Here is a 23286-nt window from a genome sequence, read left to right on the forward strand (position 1 = left end):
AACCTATTGCTATTTTAAAACGGAGATTTTATTAACAAACATTTTACATATTTTTATTTTTCGACTAAACTCAACAACATCCCACTATCATGTCCTTTAGGCAAGGAGACAAATAATTAAATTGAATGATTTCGATTCTATCTTTTCTTCTTCTTTTTTTGGTGCTCTTCCATTAAAGACACACGCGCTATTTACTAGACCAATAGGGATGGTTATCCTATGGTTAAAAACGTCGTCGTAAATTGAGTCATGGCGTGGAATGCAGTTTGGAAAGGCTGGTGTAGTAACCTCATTTTTTGCGGTAGGCATATCGATGCTGCGAAATACATCGAGGGATTGCAAGATGGGTTTGGCACCCATTTTTAAAACAGAAACTGTCGCGGGATAGTACACAATTGACTGAAGGGGTAACTCATTATAGAGGAAATCTGACCACCTAGCTGGAAGAGGTAAAATGGGGCTTTAAGCTCTGACATGGTCCGACAGTTCTCGAGTATGAATGTTGTAGGAAATGTTCGTTACTTTCTACGACTAAAATTGTACAAACGGCCTCACAGCTTCGCAAATAAACAATTATCTGAGGCACTCCGTGATGAACGAAGCACCTGTCAAAGTATGTCATCGATGACTTACTGATATCATGTCACGTAGAGTTTAAACTTCACATGTTGCAAAAGGGGCTCCACCCAGTGGTTCCGTTTTCGACTGATACGTTTCCTTGTTTCCTCATTTCTAGGATGTGTATTTACTTATGTCAAGGTAGTTTAATTTGTTTGTGTAATTATGTAAATGTGGATTTTTAATCTTACTACTGTATATTTTACAATATATTGATTCTGAAAGTGTTTACTGATGCTTATGTATAATACAATGTTTATTTGCTCATTTCAAGCGTTGCTGTGAGCAGATCAAAGGAGGTACCGGTTTTCGGACCACCTATTCCAGAAAACGCTACCTTCCCTAAGTCTAAGGCATTTGCTGATTTTCTTTTAGCCAAAGGTTAGTCTATAAAAGTAATAATTTAATATTTTTCTAAAGTTTTGTTTTAATAATAATAATTATAATTATTCCGGTTTTCGTCATTATTGGGCTACTACAACTGCAAGAAATTGAAATAATTGGAAACTCTCAGAGAAAAGACCATATCCGACAAAATTGTATATTTTACTAAATTTAGATATTGGTAAGGCAACATCTTATCCCAAGATACATTTCAATTTCTTTAAAAGTATATTAAATGGAATGAGAAGACGTTGAATGATTGTTCTATATTTTACTAAAGTTATATAATTCTTATTTAAATTTTCAGAGGAAGGGGTTAACTCAGTCCTGATATTTGCTTGACTTCAACTTTCAACTGTAAGAATGGGTAATATATGAAGTCCTCAGTAAATACATACATCACATTGGATTAAAATAGAAAAATATTTGAAAAGTTATCGTAAAACATTTTTTGTAAACTGAGGTGGGCGGGGGAGTAATCCATCCTACATTAGGGGACTAAATTTACCGCTCACTCTTGACTGATTTTAATTACCAAGCTCAGAAGGTTATTGAAAAGAGTCAAAGAAAATGTATATTATAATATATTGTATCAAAATGGAATTAATTTTAGAAACTATATCATTGAGCTGTAGATCATTGAACTCTAAAAGAAATACAGGGGGGGGGGGGGGTCAGGAGGGTAAATCCACTACTTTTTTCTTTACTGATTTTAACCTCCTGCAAAGGAGGTGATCAGAACTCTCAAATAAATAAATAAATAAATAAATAAAAATGTACGACAGATTACACCAAAATCGAACACTTTTAAACGAAAATGATCGTGGAACATATTTTTGAAATTAAGGAGGGAAGGGAGTGAATTCACACTTTCATTCTTGGCAGATTTTAACCCGAAGTTACGAGAATATTTCCAATGCCATAAAGGAAATATATGTTAAGTTTTGTAATAATCAAACATTTTTTATGTGGTTTTTATATGAAAATTGTCGTGTATGTACATGTGTAAACATGTAACCGGCAGTTGATTTGCCCCACTTATAACTTCATGGATTGCAGTCCCAAACAATTGGGTTATTTCTGCAGGTGGAAGAAAAGTAGCTACATATGAAATTTAATGAAAACCGGTTAAGATTTAGGGGAGTTACCATAGAACACACTGACGGACAGACAGACAAATGTTAATTGAGTCGAATGGTAAAAGCTTCGCTAATGCTCGCTTAAATAATAATAATAATAATAATAATAATAATAATAATAATAATAATAATAATAATAATAATAATAATAATAATAATAATAATAATAATAATAATAATAATTGTACATTAAGTTGCTAGAAGTTGGCAAAGAAATATTTATGTTAGATATACAATGAAGTCTGTTAAAGTTTATCTAATTATGAAGCATATATTAAAACTTGTTCAAAGTGGAATCACAAGTTTTTGCAAATTGGACAAGTTTTTTCATTATACAATGTTACATACAGAGAGTACTATAAGTCTGAATAAATTTTACTAATTTTAAGTACATACCTATAGGCATATCTACTGTTTATTGTACATTCTCGCTGATTTCATTCTTAGACATTTGAAATCCAGCAGTACATTTATCAATCATAATTATTTACTTGTGGAATTTCCATATACTTTGTTGCAGTTGATATTGTATTTCTTTTTGAAACTATCGAGCCATTTAGTTGATTAATTGCGAGAGATTTGACTACAGAACATCACTTTGTAGCATTTGTCCATATATGTGCGTATTCCTTGATCTTGCATTAGTGCACCATTTCTAAACTACTTCCTTATTTTCCTCGTTGACCGTTCTCTTTACTTTCCTCTTCATTAGATCATTTCCTTGCAGCCATTCACTCATTATTTTATCTATCTGTTTTAACGCACCTCCCGCACTTAAATTGCGTCATTATATCCCGTATAGAGAGTTTGTCTTTTTCTTTAGCTTCGATAACATTATCATTAAATGTCAATGAGACGTGAGATATAGCCATGATGTTTACTGTTAAGACTTGGGAACAAACTGGCTCTCTAAGAGGTAGACATCGTTATTCGCACCTTCTCAAAAGACTTGTACAAAGTTATCCGTAAACAGCACGGAGCAGCCGAACAAAATGAAAGTGGTGTATAACTTTCTAAAAGTATATTTCTCCAGCATGGATTATTGTGAAAATATCTTCGCATTATACACATAGCTTCTAATGAATTCTTGAATTGTTGCTTTCCGTTTCTGAGTTCGACGGATTCCGTATTATGCAAAACAATTAACATTGTATAACCTATTTTCTTGGCTGAGACAAAGGAATTTGTTGACATTAGGCAAGTTTCCGCCATATCTACGTTCCAGCATGGACAAGTTTTACTGTATTATAACTCTTGATAGTTCGCCAATTGTTTTTCTACGTATATATATAATTATATTAGTATAATTATATTAGTTAATATTTTTAAGTGTCGTAAATTATTTGTTGATTCCTTGATAGTATCTTTTCTGTCATTTTTAACGCTATTTTCAAGGTGCATTTTTGTTCTCAGTATGTATATTCAGCAACTGGTAAATTGAGATCATGCTTTTAGAATGTAGAATTTAAGGGTATTATGTGCGCGGTTATTGTGATTGCGTAACAACAAATAATATTGAATGCTACTTTTGTAGTGAAAGTGGAATTTCCTATAAATTTATTGTATCCTTATCCTTATTGTATTTTTTCTATAAATTTATTGTAACAAACACTGGCGAAAGGATGCACATAGAATAATATAAGTGTTTTTAAGAATTTTAACCTTAGATCTTAATTTAATTCAATTTAATTTTGTTCTGGTATTTCGTAGTAATTAATGCGGAAAACGCAGCACATCGCTCAGAAAAATTCGTAACAATGGCAACCCGAACAAGGCAAGAGTACCTGAAAGATTTATCTACGAATTATTCAACAGCTACTCTGGTAGAAACAGGCCAGAAGTTTTGTAAGTTTTATTTTATTTCAGATTTCTGTAGTATTTGTTGATTTTTTTTATTTAGTTTTTTAAGAAAAGATTTGTACCAACCTCTTCATTATTAAATAACAGCAGTTAGAAAGCCCTATTACTGTATTGTTGAGATGAGATTATTAAAGCCGGAAATATGCTCATGTCTTAGAAATCTTAAACTGTAATTTGAATCAAGGTATAAGAAAGTAAAACTTAAGTTGAAACTAGGGCCGGTTCTAGACATTTTTGAAGTGTAAGCAAACAATATTTCGGCTTCCCCGCCTAAATGATAATAAAAGAGTACAAAGTTGTAATGGACAAAAATTCCTCAAATAATTGTTACAATTGCAAATTTCTTAAACATCTGTAGTCTCCCTGTGAATATTAACAAAAAATGGCAAAATTATAGTTAATTGACTGTGGATGAATGCTGAACTAAGTTCCAATTTTAATAATTAATATAATTTTTTATTAAATAAACACAAGACACAGCTAAGATATATACTTACGATCAGGGTTGGATCCAGGTTTTTTTTGAGGGGGGTGCACCAATAACTACCAGTACTTTTGAATTGAATTGGAATTTTTTAAGTGCCTTTGGGCATCTGTGGTGTGAAATAGGAAATGCCCTAGAAAAGCTAAATGTCTGTTCTCGGTGAATCCTTTTCTTTCAACTTTTAGAAAATTGACTTAAACTATCGATTTTGCAAAACTTCCCTTTGTTTTAAGGCCAAACGGAAACGTGGCAGCAGAAATTTTCGGAAATGTTGCTATTTTCACTGCTAGCTTCTTACTTAGTATATAATTATTTACAACGAAGGGGGTGGGGGCGGTGCACGTGCACCTTTGCACCCCCCTAAATCCGGCCCTGCCTACGATGTATATTGACTAGTACAATTGAAACATATAAGTCGAAACACATCAAAAGTCAGGAGGTTCAAGTCTAACATTAACACAAGTTTGATTTTGACAAAGAGGTACGCTTTTATGCTTCATTAAAAGTATATTTACATAGTATTTTCGAGTGATACGATTACGGTAATTAGCTTAGTTCCTCGTTTTCTTTTTTACTGAAAAGTTCATGTTATAAAGACACTTTTCTAGCTTTCAATTTGGCAGAATCTATTATTATTGCATTCGTATCCGTTTCATTGAGTATGTCATTTTTAATGATCATCAAAGCTAGTCCATTTAATCGTTCTTCAGATAGACTAGTTCATCTCAAATAATTCTGTATTAATTTTAGCTGAACTTGTTTAATACATAACAAATGACTAAAGTGTGTACCTTAATCCATATTTAATTTGTCTTCGATCCATGGTGGGACTTCAAAATCAGGTAAAACAAACATTCAGTCCTTTCATGTCTCTTTCCAACATAAACATTTGAAATCAGGCAGTGAGTAACAATGTAAACACAAGCAGTAGCGCACCCAAAATTTCTTTTATTGGGTCCAAAGATGTTTCGGAGTAGCTTACAAAATGCAAATAATTTTGAGTATTTACCCTTGAAATTGTGTTTAATTTTCTTAAAAATGAAAACTTCTGGGGATCAAGACTTTCGGACCATCTCCGTCAGTGCATCAATGAACTCAAGTAACTAGTAATTGAAACTATTTTCGGTTAGGACTAATACCAAATGTTTAAAAAATATCACTCCATCTGAATTTAATACGACACAATGTATTGATAATGATTGTTACATTGTTATAATGCAACGAGCATATGTATACGCTGCTGTGATTGACAATGAGAGTTCTGAAAAAAGTTAGTAATCCTAATGACCTTTCGATTTCGATTACAGTTAATTTTCCGAGTTAAATAATCAAATGCTGCGTAAAAACTAATTATATTTAAAAAAAAAAAAAAAAAAAAGAAAGAAATGCATTAAATATTTCTCAGACCCGTCCGAAGAGGCCGTACCCATTCCATTTTAATTTAACAATTCCATTACTGTAATCAAGTAAAATAAACTTACAGTTTCAAGAGTTTGTTCATTTGCAGGTGCTTCGTTAACCCTACAATGCATGATTTAAAAAAAAAATTCTGTGAAAAATAGTTTTGCAAGAGAAAACAAATGAGTAACGGAAGTATCGTACGCTTAATAGTGCCATCTATGCGGAAACTATGGAATTACAACTACTTTGGAACATTCCCAATCTGGTTCAACATGCATTAGGAACTACATACCGTTATGTAGGAAAGCACAGTCTATCGGTCACGAAAGTCACGAAAAAGTCACGAAATCAGAAAACGGCCATAAAAGTAAAAAAAAAAAGTCACGAAATTTAGCTTTAGGTCACGAATTTTTTTACCGGTACAAATATAAGTACAGACTGAAAAACTTTGTTCTATAAAACATCAAAATTCACCGCCAAAAATGTCTATGGTCGGCTTTAGACGATATCAAATCGCAATCAAAGCACACTTCTATTGCATGCTTGAAAATTCAGCCTAATTCGCATCCAAATTCGCTCTTGAGAATGTTACAAAATTTTATGGTTTGGTAAAGAAAAGGTCACGAAAAAGTCACGAAATTTCATTTTGAAATTTTAATATACACCCTGACAGATTACTTACCACTATGACGCATATCTGTCCCACTATGTATTGTAGGGTTAACAGTAACTGGTATTGACAACTCCCCCACCTCAAAATTTGTATGATTATCACTTTCGAAATTTTGTCCAGAAATCGAAAGAAACTTTTTTTTTAAAGCCTTCGCTTGCCTTTCATCTTCTTTCCAGTTTCGTAGCTTTTTTTTTTTTTCGATAAAATGCTCCTTTTTTTTTGTTTGTTGGTCTTTATTTTTACATGAAAAACAAAGTATTATTGAAAATTGAAAACAAACATTATAAATAAAAACAACAACAAAACGGCTCAGGATAAAAACGAAAATGTTGACGAATAACACGTGGACTAATAGACATTAGCAAAGTAAGCATTAAGCAGTGGGCAGGGACTGTGAGCCAGTGAAATTAGGAATTTAAGTTAAAATTTCCCTCAGAACTGATCAAAAATTGCATTTGTACCGCCCGTCTTTTCTTAGTATTTCCCCCCCTTCCCTGGACAAAAAAGCCTAGTCGCTTAACTTCGATAATGTGCAGTTTATTTACGCTTAACTGTGGTCATTGAAGCGAAGCACTATGTGGAGGCACTGTTTATGACAAGACGGAGCACCCTTAAAGACATTTCTTTCGACTGTGATAATAGTGCCCAATCCATAAGCAACAAGTGCAGTTGACTCCTTTTGCTTGCTGATCCATTCCCATTTCAAAGACATATTTGACAATGATATTCTATAGAAAGGTTGTACATTTGTATTTTGTGCATATGGTGGTATTGTGGAAAGAATGCAGCTGTCTTGAGTAGTACTGCCGTGGTGCTTAATATAACATCTATTGAAAGCTAAATTCCCATACATTTTATCTCATATTCGTAAAACCTCCTTTTCTTCCCTCTTTAAAATATCTTTCCTAAATCTCCCTGCGCAGCGGAAAATTTTCTTCACACTAGCATCACTTGTGAATGTGTCATTGGCACCAACTGCTGTACGAGTTCACTAAAATTATAAAGATGTGTTTTACAGACAACCACGCAAAAGTTCGACTTTATGTCCTTTTGACGTATTTTATCTGTACCTAAACCTGTACAATATTTTTTATTGAAGCTATTTGAAAAAAATTCGTTATAACATTTTCTCTAACAAATATTCACATTTAATATACAAAATTCCTTTCCCAGTTCGGCGCCCTCTTCACCTGGCGCCTTCTACGTACGCGTAGTTCGCAGGATTCAAGATTCGGCCCTGGTTGGAACAATAGGAAAAGTGTTGCGGTAGGGATCATAAAAAGAAAGAAAGAAACCAACTCTTTATATTGGCGAAGAACCTACAAGCATAAACTGATTTCCAATTTTCCAAGGATGTTCATACACCTGATGTTGACTGATATTTGCAGGTGACCATACTACAAAGCAGTTAGCTTGTCATTACTCCTGAGAAGAGTTTGTCAGTGTAGCGTCAAGTGTTACTGTGTTTTTTATTTAAAGTATAATATCTAAACTATGTTTCGTAAAGTTAACTCACAACCGTATGAAGAGATTGAATTTTCCACACCGAAGTTCTTTTTAAGTTGTGAACGTAACGACTTATATAAATGATTAATAATCTTTTGTTAAGTCATGAATATTTTTGAGGCAGAGATATTTATTGTCTAATTAATTAATTAATTAATAGAAATTAACACCCCATTTCATCACTGAAACCATATTGGACGGGACCTACTAAGTTAGCATAAAGTGGGATCCGAGCCCTACTCGGGTTTCTTTCTTTGGACGTAACTCGCTTTTCCTTGGCAGCATGTGGCTGCCAAGAAGAATGTTCATATTTTTAATTTTACGTGTAAAATTGTGTCCTATGCGTGTCCTGTAGGCGAAAGGAGATCGATAGTTAATGGGAGTGAATAATTATGAAAGAACTGGTGGAATGACAAGTGAAGAGAAATGGGAGATCTCCGAGAAAAGCCATGGACACTTTATTGTCCACTTCAAACTGTGTGATCTGAAATTGAACCAGACATCGCTTGCATCAGAAGTAAGGGCACTACCACGGAACCCGAGTGTTTTATATGTAGTTCCAAATGTTTTTGTTATTACGACTCCTTTTTCCTGTTTGAGAAAAATAAATAAACAATAACGAACACTCATTCTTAATTGGTACCGAAACAAAAATCAGGGAGGGAACAGATTGAAATAAATTTAATTTGTATTGCTAAAACATTGGGCTATTTTCAATCATATGAATATTATAAATCAAAGAAAATTTAAAATTAGATAAAAGGGGGTATTTGTGGAAGAGTTTAACCCTTATTTCATCACTAATCTATATGATACAGAAAGTTACAATGAACCACATTCGCTCCGCCGGCAATTGAAATTGGATCTATAGGTTAGATATAAACAATTTTGAATGGATAGTAAAATGCCTGTTTATTTAAATATGAATTGCATTTCGAGTTTCGTCTGCTGTTTTTAAAATTCGAATGAACATTTGTTGTTCGATGAACGAATACTTGTACAATAATTATACTAATAATGGGAAGAAAGTTGCTCGAGTAATGAGTATTGTAATTAGTTTTAACAACATTACTATCAGCTGCCACTATATTGCACTTTCTGTCTTTTGCAGCTATGTTGTCCTTCAGTAGTAAGAAAAAAGAACGAACAAGGCCTCGATTTCTACCAGATGCAACACAACGAGGTGCCATATCATGGCAAGTTTTGTTAGATGACAGTGGACAGTCTATGCTAGTCGAATGTTTCCTTGGAATTTCTGCGGACACTATTGTCCTTATCGAAGAGATGTCCAGGGAAATAGTATTTGTGGCTCCTTGTAAATCCATTTTAGGGTGGCATGCACAAACAAACAGGTAAGGAATATGATTGATCATTAAATGTGATTATACATAGATTCTATCATATTACGACAAACTACATTCGTTTTGTACAGTAATTTCGACTGAAATCAATTTCATAATTCGTATTTCCATAAATATTTAACAAAAATCGTGGGAAAGTAAATGAAAAAAAGTTACTTATTTTTTTTAAATAATCATCTGGTAGATGAAATAATTTATTCGCTGATTTTATTCGTTATTCTACAACAATTGAATAAACTGAAATATCATTCTATACTAATTTGCTGTAACTATCCTGATCGTATGGTTAATTACTTGATATATATATATTTGACTTTCTGCTTCGTGACTAAAGCACTTTTGCAGCCGCTTTAAAATGCCTCGTCCTTACCGAAACTGCTTCGAACAAATGAGTTCTACTTCATTAGTTATTCCTGCTTGAGGTCGAGTTAACAGAATTTGAAAGCTTTCTTGTGAAATTTTATTTTTAGTATGTCTTTCCATGAAAATCAAAATTAAAAAGTACCTTTGTAGTTTCCTTTTACTTCATAAGGTCGAAACATACGTATATAGAATGGAAGTGGAGTGATGCTAATTATAATTTTCTTTGTGTTATTCATGAAGTCTGAGGATATACCATCATCAGGGTGAGTGTACCACTCTTCACATCCAAGATGGCGACAGAGATGAATTAATGGAAATAGTGGCCAGGCTACGAGCAGTTACATCAGGCTGCCCCGTGCAGGAACTTTCTTTGCGGCGTAATCCCATGGGTCAGTTGGGCTTCCATGTTCAGCCAGATGGCGTTGTAACTCAGGTGGAAAATATGGGGCTGGCATGGAAAGCTGGTCTCAGACAAGGAGCACGTTTAGTTGAAGTAAGCAAATAATACTTATATAATCCTTTATAATGACTAAATTTAAAATTAACATTTCTGCTTTTAAATATGACGCATGCTTAATGAATTAATTTTTCAAGAATTCATCGACATTGTATTAATGAACTAGCAGCGTTCACCCCGCTTCGCTGCGGTCACCCCGGAACGCAATAAACTTTGTTACTTAGATAATTTTTACTTTTTCGCTTTCAAGTGATATGATAAAAACCATAGAAGATTGCAGTAAATGTTAACATTATATCGCCTGTCATTTATGTTAACCCGCCCCGCTTCGCTGCGGTCACCCCCGAACGCAATAAACTTTGTTACTTAGATAATTTTTACTTTTTCGCTTTCAAGTGATATGATAAAAACCATTATAACGCCTGTCATTTATGTTAACCCGCCGAGTGACACGGTCATGCGGGTTGCATATACATACGTTTATTTTTATACCTATGATGAACTAACAAAGGATTTGTACGTAATGGACACCTGAATGGTCAATTATCTCAAGACACTGGTAATTGAAAATTAAAGTGATATGATAAAAACCATCTAGGGTCCAAATCCTAATAACCCCCCAAAAATAAAAGAAATTGGTTCAGCCGTATTAGCGTGATGAGCGGACAAAGGATTTGTACGTTCTCTTTTATATATATAGATAATGTAATACGTGAAAGAACTTATTTTGAATGATAATAGACATGGTTGGTTGTTTTGGAGGCTAAATAGGTAAAATAATCAATAGGTGAACTTAATTTTGTATGTTTTCGGTTTTGACGAGACATAAATATATAGATTTATATACAAATTTGTATATAAATTATACAAATGCAATTTTTATAGATGCAAGAAAGAGTTATTAATTAAACTTCTAAAATGTTTGGATGTATGCTCCCCGTCTTCGGAGTCCAGATGTACAGATAATCAACCAACATGGAAGGGTTCCACTTCGGTAACACTTTTAGAATTCTCCAATCACGTAATGAAACCTTTCACCATGCTCATTCTTACAGTTCCCAGGTTCGGCGGGGAAGAATGTAGTTGTCCCATATGTTGATGTCCCTTTATACGGCGTCAACAGGTCTGCCACAACTTGCCAGTAATTTTATGACCTTCATGACCTATTTCCCGAAAGATCTTTACAGATGTTCGTAAAAGATTTTTCTTTTTTTTAATATTGTGTATATTTTCATTGAACTTCTTATCATGGAATAGTTCATTGATCTAAGGGCTCATAAACCTAACATTTTTTTACTTTTACTTAACCAATTCTGGGAAATTTCACAAATATTTGAAAGATGATATATGATCGAATATTTGGCCGATTTTGTCCATACTTTTGATAGAAGTGTTATGTATAGAAGGATCTCAACAACCGTGAGTATTCATAAGTTTTGATTACAGATTACGGTTCAGCGTACAAAACTACATACATGAAAGCTAAAATATATTATATGCAGGTTGTACGTTCTGATAAACTAGTGTATTGAATTGCAAAAACTGAAAGATGAAGTTACAATTAAGATTCGAATTCAGCTTGAAAAATTATCCATAAATGAAAATAATTTTGCCCATGGGACATGTCAGTCATGTCAGTCAGTATACATACACCTTTAAAAGTACTATTATTTATGTTACTTGTTTGGCTCGGTAATGATTTTCTAGTTTATTTTGACACCGTAGTAAGCTTTTTTAAAAATTTTATGACATCGTTTTCATTCACAGAAGATAATGTTCTTGCTTATTCAGAAGAAGTTTCATATGTTTTCTTAAAAGACTTCGAAAATTCAAGTGGCCCTGCGTAGTGTAGTTGCTAACGCTCTTGCTTTCGGTGCGAGCGGTACCGGGTTGATTCCTGGTGGGGGCACTCGGTCGAAAAAGTGCAAAATACTTTTTCAGGCCATCAATCCTGAATGAGGTTTTTCCTCGGTTTTCCTTATTTACTCCAGGCAGTTTTCCTCATTCATTCCAGACAGATAGGTCCCAGGCCGCTTCCTTCCTTCCCTAGTCCTTTCTTCCTTCCTTTTCTCGAATAGTGTGCTCGCCGAGGAACGTAAACTCTCAAAACGTGACGGGCTAACATACCCATAGATGCCAAAAGCCCAGAAATCTAAATCTGCTGAAATTCAATCACGATTTTAGTTTAAGTTAATCTCACTCCTCCTGCTGGCCATATGGCTAGCACGTGTGCCATTGGTTCACATTGTTTCGGGTTCGATTTCCGGGGAACAGAACGAAAGAACTAATTTTACAATCATTCATTTTCATTAATCAGCCGTCTCCTTTAGCCTAAAGGGCATAACTATGGGACATTAAACTAAAAATTTTTCGTTTCATTTTCTTTTTTTTTTAAATCTTCTTTCGTTCCTTTTAGAGAAGAGTTTAATTTGCTAAATAAAATACAAGAGCGTCCTTTTTTCATTTTTTTAGTATTTCATTCATTTGAAATTGTATTTCAGATATGTAAAGTTGCTGTTTCCACGTTAACTCATGATCAGATGGTGGACCTTTTAAAAACTTCTGTTATGGTGATGGTTACAGTTATTCCTCCACTGCCAGATGGATCACCTAGAAGGTGAGATCTTGAATCATAATAAGATTTAATATAAGACGCTTGTAATGAATTAAAAATGGAGTTTTTGTGCTCAAGAACTGAACAAGATTTTAATACTGCGTGATCTCTGCGATTCTGATGAGTGATGGCTTTAACTTTGGTTTGCTAACACGAAGATTTGTAAATAAAAGTAAATACACTGTGCCTATATAAAGTGCTATATTTTGAATGTCAATCGATATGCAGTAATATATCTGTGGCAAATATTATTTAGTAGATGCTAAATAAGAAGAAATTAATAAAAATATTAATAATGTTAAAGAGTATGAAATACTGCTCATTCATAAGCAGTATTTACGTATAAAAAGTTGGTTTTGTACTTATTTTTATTCTATTTGTGCCCCTTTACGGATTTTCTTTAAGGTGCGAAACACATATATTGTTAAAACCTTGAAGAAAGAAAGAAAAATGCAGGTTTTTTTCAGAATGATTCAGCCTTGAAAAATGCTTTATTTACATGTTTTAGTTAATCATAAAGTGTAATTTTTAAGCTGATTCTGTGAGCTAAAAGAAACATGATACTATAAACAGGAGCGAATTATTACGAAACAGGTGTGGAATGAAAATATTAGAAGAGTCGGGAGAACTCTAAGAAAACCCACGATCACAATGTTATGAATCACAAACTCGTATGCTCGGAATCAAATTAGAAACTCATAGTACAAGAAACAAGTGCTCCGTTACTGAGCCACGATGTCTCCAACTTCTTGTGTATTATGATGCCGAAAATATTTAATAAAAGTAATATAACGAATCTTATATTATCTATCTACTTTAGTCTAAAAGGCATAACCGTGGAACATTAAACTTACAAATTTCATTTCATTTGTGTCTTACGTTTGTTTCAGGGGCTGCACATTGCAAAATTGCAAATACTTGATAAGCAATTACGGTGGTGATTACGAAAATTTAACAAGCCCAGAAGAGGTGGGAAAAATTAATCATAAATCAGTTGCCCATCAACAAGTCATGCCTGAAAATCATCGAAGAAGGTATGCTAAGAGTTTCGCATTTGTTAATTCCAGTTGTATTATGGTCATTATATGGCGTTAATTTTGATTTATATTTCATGTTAGACGAAGGATATTACAAGTTTATCTGATCAAGAATAGTGTAACATTTAAATATACTCTTGTGTTTTATTATTTGCTGTGTTACTGCGTTATCTTATGAGAGTCTATATTATCTTTGTCATTCTTTTTAGTGCTACTATGTAGGTTATATGAATTTAATTCTCAATACAAGAAACTTGTTTTATCAGCTAATCTACCTTGAATGGTCAGAAGTTCTTCTCTTTTCGTGAAAATATGTACAAGAACACTTTAAAGACTTAGAAAATTTATTTGTTTATTACGAGTTACTTTTGATTGAGCAAAAGTTACTTTATTAAGGAAGTCCATCTAAGTAAGTTGTTTGTGTTAGAATGGAGTGAAAAATTTGTACTAAATTAATACTTGTACAGTTGTACACAAGAATAATTTCTTGGGGTAGCCCGAGGTAGAAATTTTTCTTTGGAGGTACAAAGTTCCTTCAGCCCCGGATTACTAGTATTTTCGTAACAATACCTTCACTTCCTCTGTATAGAATGTTCCCTGGGGAAATCTGAAATCATCACTGGTTCTACGTATGTGATTTATTTACTTATTTTTGAAATTTTATCCTATTTTTATTTTTGTATTATTGTTTTCTTTCTTTTTCTTCTGATTGAATACAGTACATATTCTGTAAAATGCGGTGTATGTACGAAACGAATTCAGTGTAAACCTGTGTAAAACACTGATAGTAAGCAGAGAAACGCCTTGGGGTATTTGAAGAGTGATTTTAGTAGATTCTTAAAATAATTCATTATCTTGACCGTACTATGTGTATTTAAATGTAGGATTTGTTCCGTTTCTTCATTGTTGTAGTATTTTAGAGAAACATGAATGAGCATTCTCTTCAGATAAGTTCTTCTGTTAAATACAAGTTGAAGTTGCTATCGAAGATACGGCGTACTCTTCGGAAAGCGCAACTAAATTTGTAATCCTTAGGTTCTTAAATTTAGGATATCAGTTTCTGAAACCAATGCAAATATCATTATAGGATTAGAAAAACAAATTAAATTTCTGTGTAAGGAAAAGATATGCAAATATTCACGTGTGATCGAAACGTATAAAGTTATTTAGATATTTTCTTCTTCTGCTTCAGATACGAACGAAGTCTGTCACCCCCTCGTTCTAGTAATAGTTCTGGTTATGGCACAGGCAGCAGTAGCAAATCATTTACTGGTATAGATTCAAGGTTTCCGTCTAATCCTGAGGTATGTATAGATTAATAATCAATGAAGATAATAAGAGTTCTGTTCCATTAGTGAAAATGATTTTGAGATATTTTCTTTTTAAAAAGTAGTATCTTGCTTTTAAACATGTGTGTTCAGGGAGAACAGTATAATTGTAGTTTTCACGGCAGAACTCTAGTCAACAGTATTTTTGCAATGACGTTTATGCAACATACTTCGAACAACAATTTCAGTGCGACAAATGACATAAAATAGATAATACGGAATCAAAGATTACTTTATATTGATCCGTCGCACTATAAGGCACTGCGAGAGGTTACCTGATTAAGAAGCAATTGACGTGATCTAAAAAGTCAGAAATAACAGCACTGGGGATCGATTTGCTACCAAGATCACCAATTGAATATGCGCCATCTGATCGACCATGGTCTACCGTGGATTGTGCAGCCAGAAAGGTTACGTTAGCTGTTATTCGATTCAATGTAGTGCTTGAATGTGGGTGTGGTGGCTCAATCGTACGATGCCTAATTGTGCAAACGATTCCTAGTTCGATCTCAAATTGTGTGAGTGTACGCTGAACAACAACACAACATGAGATTTGTTGTGCCCCTTCCGCTTTCCCATTTGCACCACAGATACCTAGATGCTGTTTGGACAGCAACATGCACTTCCCACGTAGTTGATAGAATTGTCGAACATACGGCACTACAGCAGTATGAAACAACTGCACTTTTCAAATAGTATTAGTTAGAAAAAAATTGTTAATATAGCGGTGTATTTTATAAATATGCTTGAAAAAATACAATAATTAAGTTTCCCAGTATAAATATTTTTGTTCTTAATCCATAGCGCCAACTTGTAGGAGTTATTGCTTTACTTTTACACTAACGCCACCTGTGTGGAAATTCCGTAGATTATGCACCTAATTGTCCAAGTAGCTGTTATTTATTTGGGTTATAGTCCTTTCCTCATATACATATGTAGTCCAGTGCCACCGCTATGGTTCCCACCTGTCTCGAATTAGGTGGAATTGGAAGCTATTAAATAGATTAATTCTTCCGTAAAAGCGAAGAAGAGGTTAGCGGCGCACTTATGAGAAGAACACTAGGTCATAATGAGTAGTAATTTAAGGTTTTGGTCATACTATTATTCCTAATTATAAACATGTGCAGGTTCTCTGCATCCTAAGCTTTAGAGTTAAAGGAACGCGTTTCTTTTTCAGGGTACTATGACAAGTTCTTCCAGTGGTCATTCCAGTGACGACAGATGGTACGAGTTGTTGGAGCCTCCTGAGATAGATAATTCGGTTTCTTTAAACCCAGTTCATGATTCGTCCCCACCTCCAGTTCCAGCCCGTCTAGGTGCTAGTAGTGGAAGCGCTTTCCATCAAGTAGCTCCCAAAAGGCGAAATGGCGACGAACAGTCAGCACATCCAAAAGTTAATTCCCACGCTCATTATGGGCTATCACCAAATCATGGCCATGTCAATCCAGGCTACGTAGATTATGAAAGTATGCAGTCGTCAGCATCTCAAGAGTTCAAAGTTGGAGAGAAGGTGACTTGTATTTCTGACGGACGCCATCTTCAACACGTGGATCGAGCACTTAATTATTTGAGGGCTGGCAAGGTGAGTACATGTGATACCAGGCATCTCTACTTACTACCAATGGAACCTCAATCTTTACGAAGATTTTACTTAAAGAATTCTGTCTATGGCGCTCATTCTTTCGACAAAGAGAGAGAGAGAGAGAGAGAGAGAGAGAGAGAGAGAGAGAGAGAGAGAGAGAGAGAATTATGAGTCGGCAAGGGAAGTATTTGTAAACTATTCGACTGATCAGGATACAAAAGCTTGTTCGGATTATATGCGACCGATTTCCGAGTGTGCGTGACCTATGAAAAGCTATCCGTGCTTAAACCAACGGTTGTGTTCTATCGCATTGGTTCTCAACAGGCCAGAGCCCATTCTTGTTTCCAAAGGCGGCACTGGAACAAAACGGGGCGATTGGGGGTTGATAGACAATTTACGAGGCTTTTGAGAGACAGAAGAACAAAATTTTATATTTTTTGATAAAATATTTAACATGCAAAAAATATGAACGATAGTTCGTGTTTTTTTTCCGTATTTCTTTTTGTCGGCCACTCAATTTTTCCAGCATTTGTATCCTGAGTTTTATATCAGTTTTGTTTGGTTATCATTAGCTTTAAAAATTCGGTCAAAGAAACGCTCGTTGGCCCCTGTCTTTCGGAAAGTGAGACGGGTAAGCATAGGTTTTAAAAATAAATGGATAAAATTGGATTTTTCAGGAGGGGAGAGGATGTAATGGAAAAGAGGAGTAATGTAAAACAAATTATAGAAACAAAATTCTTTTTACTTTATATATGTGGATTGGATTAAGATAATGGTGGGGGAGGGGGGTCTTCTATCGGACCACCAGCATTACAGACTATCGGCCGACAGTCCAATTTCCACTGCAATAAATCACATTCCAGCACAGGCATAGAAATTCCATCCCATTATTCCCTATAGATACTTCATTGGCCAGTGATGTCGATGTCGTAGATATTTTAACAGTCGAAATACACAGAAATCCATTGGGCTAGTGTTGGAGCCTTTTTATAGGAATATCATCCAAGGGGATTCTCTCGTTCCTGCTTCATGTCAAGACAAAACTGGAGGGTATGCGTGCACGCTTTGTCCATATGCAACCGCATCTTGCTCAGGGTCGTGTTGAATTCCTGGAATTCCTTAATGTTTTATTCCTCCAACTTTCCATCTTACCTCTCATCTAATCTTTCAGTCGTGGCATTTTTGGGAAGTGGGTTCTCTTGGCCTGTTAGTCAACCAATTCCATCAAGTGCCTCACGGGACACTTTCGCTGGTACCCAGCGGGAGCTCATGTGGTTCGGATTCCACGTTAATCAGTAGGTCCACGTCTCGCTAAAGGGACGCTAAACTAAAAATCAACTCAACTTTCGCTGGTAATCTGGAACGAGCCCTTTTTGTTGGTGAATGTTCCTGCATAGGGTCTCATTTGTATTAGCTATGGACACTCCAATGATTAAACATTTTCCCGACACTGATTCACTGTTGGTTGTACAAAAAAATGTGGGTGGAAAAGAGCCATGATGTATCTTTCGCATGGGGCGGCAATACACTAGAACCAACACGATACTCCAGCATCTGCAGGCCGAAACACTACACTGGTAACGACACCAGTTTCATATTTCTGGCACAGCTACACAAGTGACAGTATCGTTGCCAAATTGACTGGATATAAACCAATCAATCTTCCGTGTCTGTTATAACCCAGGAGTCAAACCAATTTGTTTTTTGTGCCTTTTTGGAATCAGTGTTAACCAATGGTTATTAAACTTATATATGAACATCAGGAATCATAAATAAAAGAATGATCACTATAGAGTGATTTTTATTATTTGTTTGTGGATTAGGAGTGACATTAATACAAAGCGAAAAGTAAAAGCAATTTTCGACAAGTATTACTAAGTAACTTTTACTTTTCATATATATAATGTACATAATCCAAATAGTATGCATGCATTACAAAATTATGCGGTTCAAACGCATGCTTTATTTACAATTTAGTGAAATTAAATAATTTAGTTTAACGTCCCACGATTATGCACTTTAGGCTAAGGGAGACGAGATTTACAGTTTAGTAATGGTATAGATGTTTGATAATAATTTTGACGTGTAATGAGAAATAACTTTGATTACTGTCTTCACATTGTAATTGTATTTTTTCTCTTTCTTTTAAAATTGTTTTTTTCTGCTTTATTTTCCGTAGTCTCCTGACTTACACCATCAGCACGATCACATAGTTTGTACGAAATCTGCTAGTCTACCTCCAGATTGTGTTGTTCGAAGCGAAATCGCAAGATCAATGGCTGTGAGCGATGGACATTCGACAGATACAAGTTCAGCCAGTGAGAGATTACTAGGTGCTCGCAGTGAAGGTAATTATATTGGATTCCTATTCTTAGTTAAGTAGTTCAGCATCAGTAGTTCAGTATATAATGAAATGGAAATCAATGAAAAAGAAAAGGCATTTAAACGATCATTAGACCACCACAGTACTGAAGGCACATATGCATTAACTGTTGATACGTTGAACTGTCGTGATTATGCAGAAGAGAGAGAGGAAGGGGGGAAGAAAGAAAGAAAAATAGGAGCCGGTAGATAGGAAGAAATCTGAAAAGCGCAGTTTAATGAATGGATCCCATATATAGGCAAGGCTTGAGGAATTCAAAATACGAGACTGCAGCTCTGCAGCGATTAAGTAGTTTTAAAAAAAGGAAGGAACTGTTACGACGTGTACAGAAAGTAGAATGTAAACACCAACAAGGAAAATTCACATTCCAGGATACATGTGTTATGACAGTACTGCTGAAATATGGCGTCCAGAGTTCCTTAAAGTAAGTTTGACTTTGTCCTGTGGAACTTTAATGATGGTGCAGTCACTGGTGAGATTTCCCCTCAATGCGTATTATACCTAATGGCACCCCCAATCAACCAATCGATTCACAATGCACGTTGCCAAAGTGTGCTCACCACGACAGTATGTGGCCATTACTGAAGCGGAACTCGTTGGAAAACACTATAATCTGCCACTCAGCACGCGAGCAACGGTGGCACACGTCAATTCTAACTTGAGGCGTTTGTGGTAAGTTAAAAGATACCACATTTAAATTTGGTATATGTTGTTTGATATGGCATACTTTTTGCTTCAAGATCGTGCAATACGAGGAGAATAATAAAAAAAAAAAAAGTCTAGTACGAATTGATGTGGACCCCTTGCATACAAATTATTTACTCAAATATACCATTTTTTCATACTCTGCAAGCACTTTCGTTAATCACTTCATAAAGTAGGAAGCGGAAAACTTAAGGAAAACTACAGAACAGAAAAGTAACTATGAAGCATCCATTTCGTGCGGTATTGGAATATTGCTTGCATGGGAAGCCGGGGAGATAAATATTTGGGTAGATCACAAAGATGGTGTCAGAATAATACAATGTAGGATCTTCAGTAGATAGGTAATAATAATCTAGATTTGGAAGGGGGATGGGGATGGCTGTAGTAGAGTGCTAACTGATGCAAGGAATTATCAGTTTAATCCTAGGCCATGAGAGTTTGTGGTGAATAACATTGTGTTCGTGGGATCTCCCGTTCTCCACTCAGATTATTATTCTACTGTTATTTCAAAATGGTTGACTTTCGTTAATCATCTATCTCCGTTAATCTACAGAGCATATCCGTGGGACGTAAAACTAGAAATTTTGTTTCATTTTCATTTTAATAATCGTGATTTTATTAGCTGTGCAACTTTTGTTATACAGCAATAAACTTTCGGGACTCTCAGAGTGAGTGAATGAGCATTAAGCAGTTTATACACACCTTTGACATGGAAACCAAAAGCTCAATTTATGCTTTTACTAGCAGAATAGTCGTTCTTCTCACGGGAGAATTCGTTTCATTGTGGGTATAAAAGGCTGAATTTGGATTTAAACGCATCGGAAGTGTCACTGTTCCTCACAGCGACCCCGAAAACTATGGATTCAACACTAATATAGGTCATTTTCAATTATTTTTACCCCCCCCCCCCTTAGGAGTACTAATGGGGGCTCTGTTTGGATTTAAACGGCATCGGAAAGCTCACTGTTCATCTCAGCGACCCCGTAAACTGGGATCATTTTTATATATATATATATCTCCCACTCTTCCCATTCCCCAAATTGCGGAGCTTACACACCTTTGACATGGAAACCAAAAGCTCAATTTATGCTTTTACTAGCAGAATAGTCGTTCTTCTCACGGGAGAATTCGTTTCATTGTGGGTATAAAAGGCTGAATTTGGATTTAAACGCATCGGAAGTGTCACTGTTCCTCACAGCGACCCCGAAAACTATGGATTCAACACTAATATAGGTCATTTTCAATTATTTTTACCCCCCCCTTAGGAGTACTAATGGGGGCTCTGTTTGGATTTAAACGGCATCGGAAAGCTCACTGTTCATCTCAGCGACCCCGTAAACTGGGATCATTTTTATATATATATATCTCCCACTCTTCCCATTCCCCAAATTGCGGAGCTTAATTTGGATTTAAACGACATCTGAAATGTCATTGTTCATCTCAGCGACCCCGAAAACTATGGATTCGGCACTAATATCAGTCATTTTCGATCATTTTTAAGTATCTCCCCTCTACCCTAACTTGTAACGTCAAAGTGAAATGATAAAAACCATCCCTAGCCCTAACCGTCTATGCTGAAAATTTGATCCAGAACGGTCGTGTGGTTCGAGAGTTATTAAGTCACAAACGTAGTCACTTACATTTTTATTTATTTGTATATATCTCCTCCTACCCCTCCCGTAATTTGCACCGCCAAAGTGAAATGATAAAAAAACATCCCACGCCTGAACCTAATCTACATGGCAAATTTGATCGAGATCGGTCGCGTGGTTCAAAAGGTATAAAGTCTCAAACATAATCACTTTCAGTTTTCAATACTGTATATAGATTATGATAGATGAAAGATGACTATTTTATCGTATTTGTATTGTTACAAGCTGAATATATCCATTCTTCGCATGGGGGCTGTATTTAGAAATCAACACCTGTGGGAGTATCACCATTCATTTCAGCGACCGCGAAAACTATGGATTTAGCACTAATATTGGTGATTTTGGATTACTTTTACATGTCTCGGTATCCCCCTCCCGGTGACGCTGGCCCGCAGCCGAATAGGGTGAATTTGGAAGTTAGTGCGATCGGAGTTTCACCATTGATTTCAGCGACCGCGAAAACTGTGAATTCGACACTAATATCGGTCATATCCTACTACTTTTACATGTCCCGTTAAACGTCCCACTGAGGCCCCGTGGTTCGAATTTTTAAAAAACGCTTCGCCTTGGTCTAGGGCATGGATTTGGTAACTCTCGGTCAACTTGTCTGGTTCCCAGGCCGGTCCCAGTAAACGTCCCCTCCCCACGAAACCCCAGGTTCGGCTTAAAAAAACGCTCCGTTTTGATCTGGGGCCTGGACCAGAGTACCCGTGACCAAATTTTGGTAACTCTCGGTCCACTCGCGTGGTCCCCAGGACGCACACAGACAGACAGACAAACACACAAACTCTATTTTATTTATATTAGACTTTTATTACTTATTAGTATCCGTAATATTTATTCCCCAATCGTTCGGCTAATGTATAAAACTATAAGTGATATTGTTGACAAACCTTATATGATGTCATTGTGTCTCAGCAAACATAATTCAATGAGATTGTTGCGCAATAATGCGCAAATTAATAATACATTAATGTTTCTAAGCAAAAGTTAACATTTACAAGTTACGTGTTTTGTCTTTTCATGTAGCATATTTGAAGTTACACAACTAATAGAATTTGGTGCATTTCATTTTATTCATAAGCTGAAACTTATTACAGAGATGTAAGCTTTTAAATAAGAAAAAATATGCTTTCTTGTAAAAGATCATTTGGAAAGAATATTTAATGATGATTTAAAAAAAAAAAAAAATAATCGAAACTACCATTCTTAAGCTTTGCAGACAAAAGTGCATTTTGGAAAGTGACATGACGTACTAGTGGGTTATCCAGTTCTGTTGGAAAAAGTAAAAGCAAGAACTACCGAAACTATAGATTTATCAATAAATTGAAAAGGTACTCACTTTGGTAATCATAAGTTGTTTAAGAATACCTTTTCAGTTTATTGATAGGATTGCTCTTCAAGCGGTTTACATAATAGATTGTGTTTTACGAGGCGTATTTAAAAAGGTAAGTGCAAAATTTCTCATAATTAATTATTGGAGAGATTATACTCATTACACCATTCGAGAGATTATACTCATTACAACAGTGTAAGATGATCGAATATTGTTCTTATTAAAAAGTGATTCATTAGCAACTTTAGAGATTCAGTGGCGTCACTTTTTCATTAATTGTATCTATCAGAGAAATAATAAAATAACCTTATAGGGAGAAATATGAACGTATCCATGGGTCTTACGGTGGATTTGACTGAGTAACTGGCATTTCGTTCAATGGATTTCTTGATAGTTTTCGGGG

The 23286-nt window shown here is 35.2% G+C and overlaps 1 protein-coding gene across 2 annotated transcripts in view; it reads left to right on the forward strand.

Moving 5' to 3' along the window:
* LOC145685989 (signal-induced proliferation-associated 1-like protein 2) overlaps positions 1-23286 on the forward strand; it is a 185771-nt gene that overhangs the window by 153437 nt on the left and 9048 nt on the right. For both annotated transcript variants that reach the window (XM_081758798.1, XM_081758799.1), the window contains exons 9-17: positions 893-999; positions 3852-3986; positions 9177-9417; positions 10030-10282; positions 12748-12863; positions 13751-13894; positions 15090-15201; positions 16403-16807; positions 18987-19155. In XM_081758798.1, coding sequence (XP_081614924.1) covers positions 893-999; positions 3852-3986; positions 9177-9417; positions 10030-10282; positions 12748-12863; positions 13751-13894; positions 15090-15201; positions 16403-16807; positions 18987-19155 — 1682 coding nt within the window. The remainder of the gene's footprint in view (positions 1-892; positions 1000-3851; positions 3987-9176; positions 9418-10029; positions 10283-12747; positions 12864-13750; positions 13895-15089; positions 15202-16402; positions 16808-18986; positions 19156-23286) is intronic.

The sequence above is a fragment of the Thermobia domestica genome, chromosome 5, assembly GCF_964235325.1.
Source record: "Thermobia domestica chromosome 5, izTheDome1.hap1.1, whole genome shotgun sequence".
NCBI lineage: Eukaryota > Metazoa > Arthropoda > Insecta > Zygentoma > Lepismatidae > Thermobia > Thermobia domestica.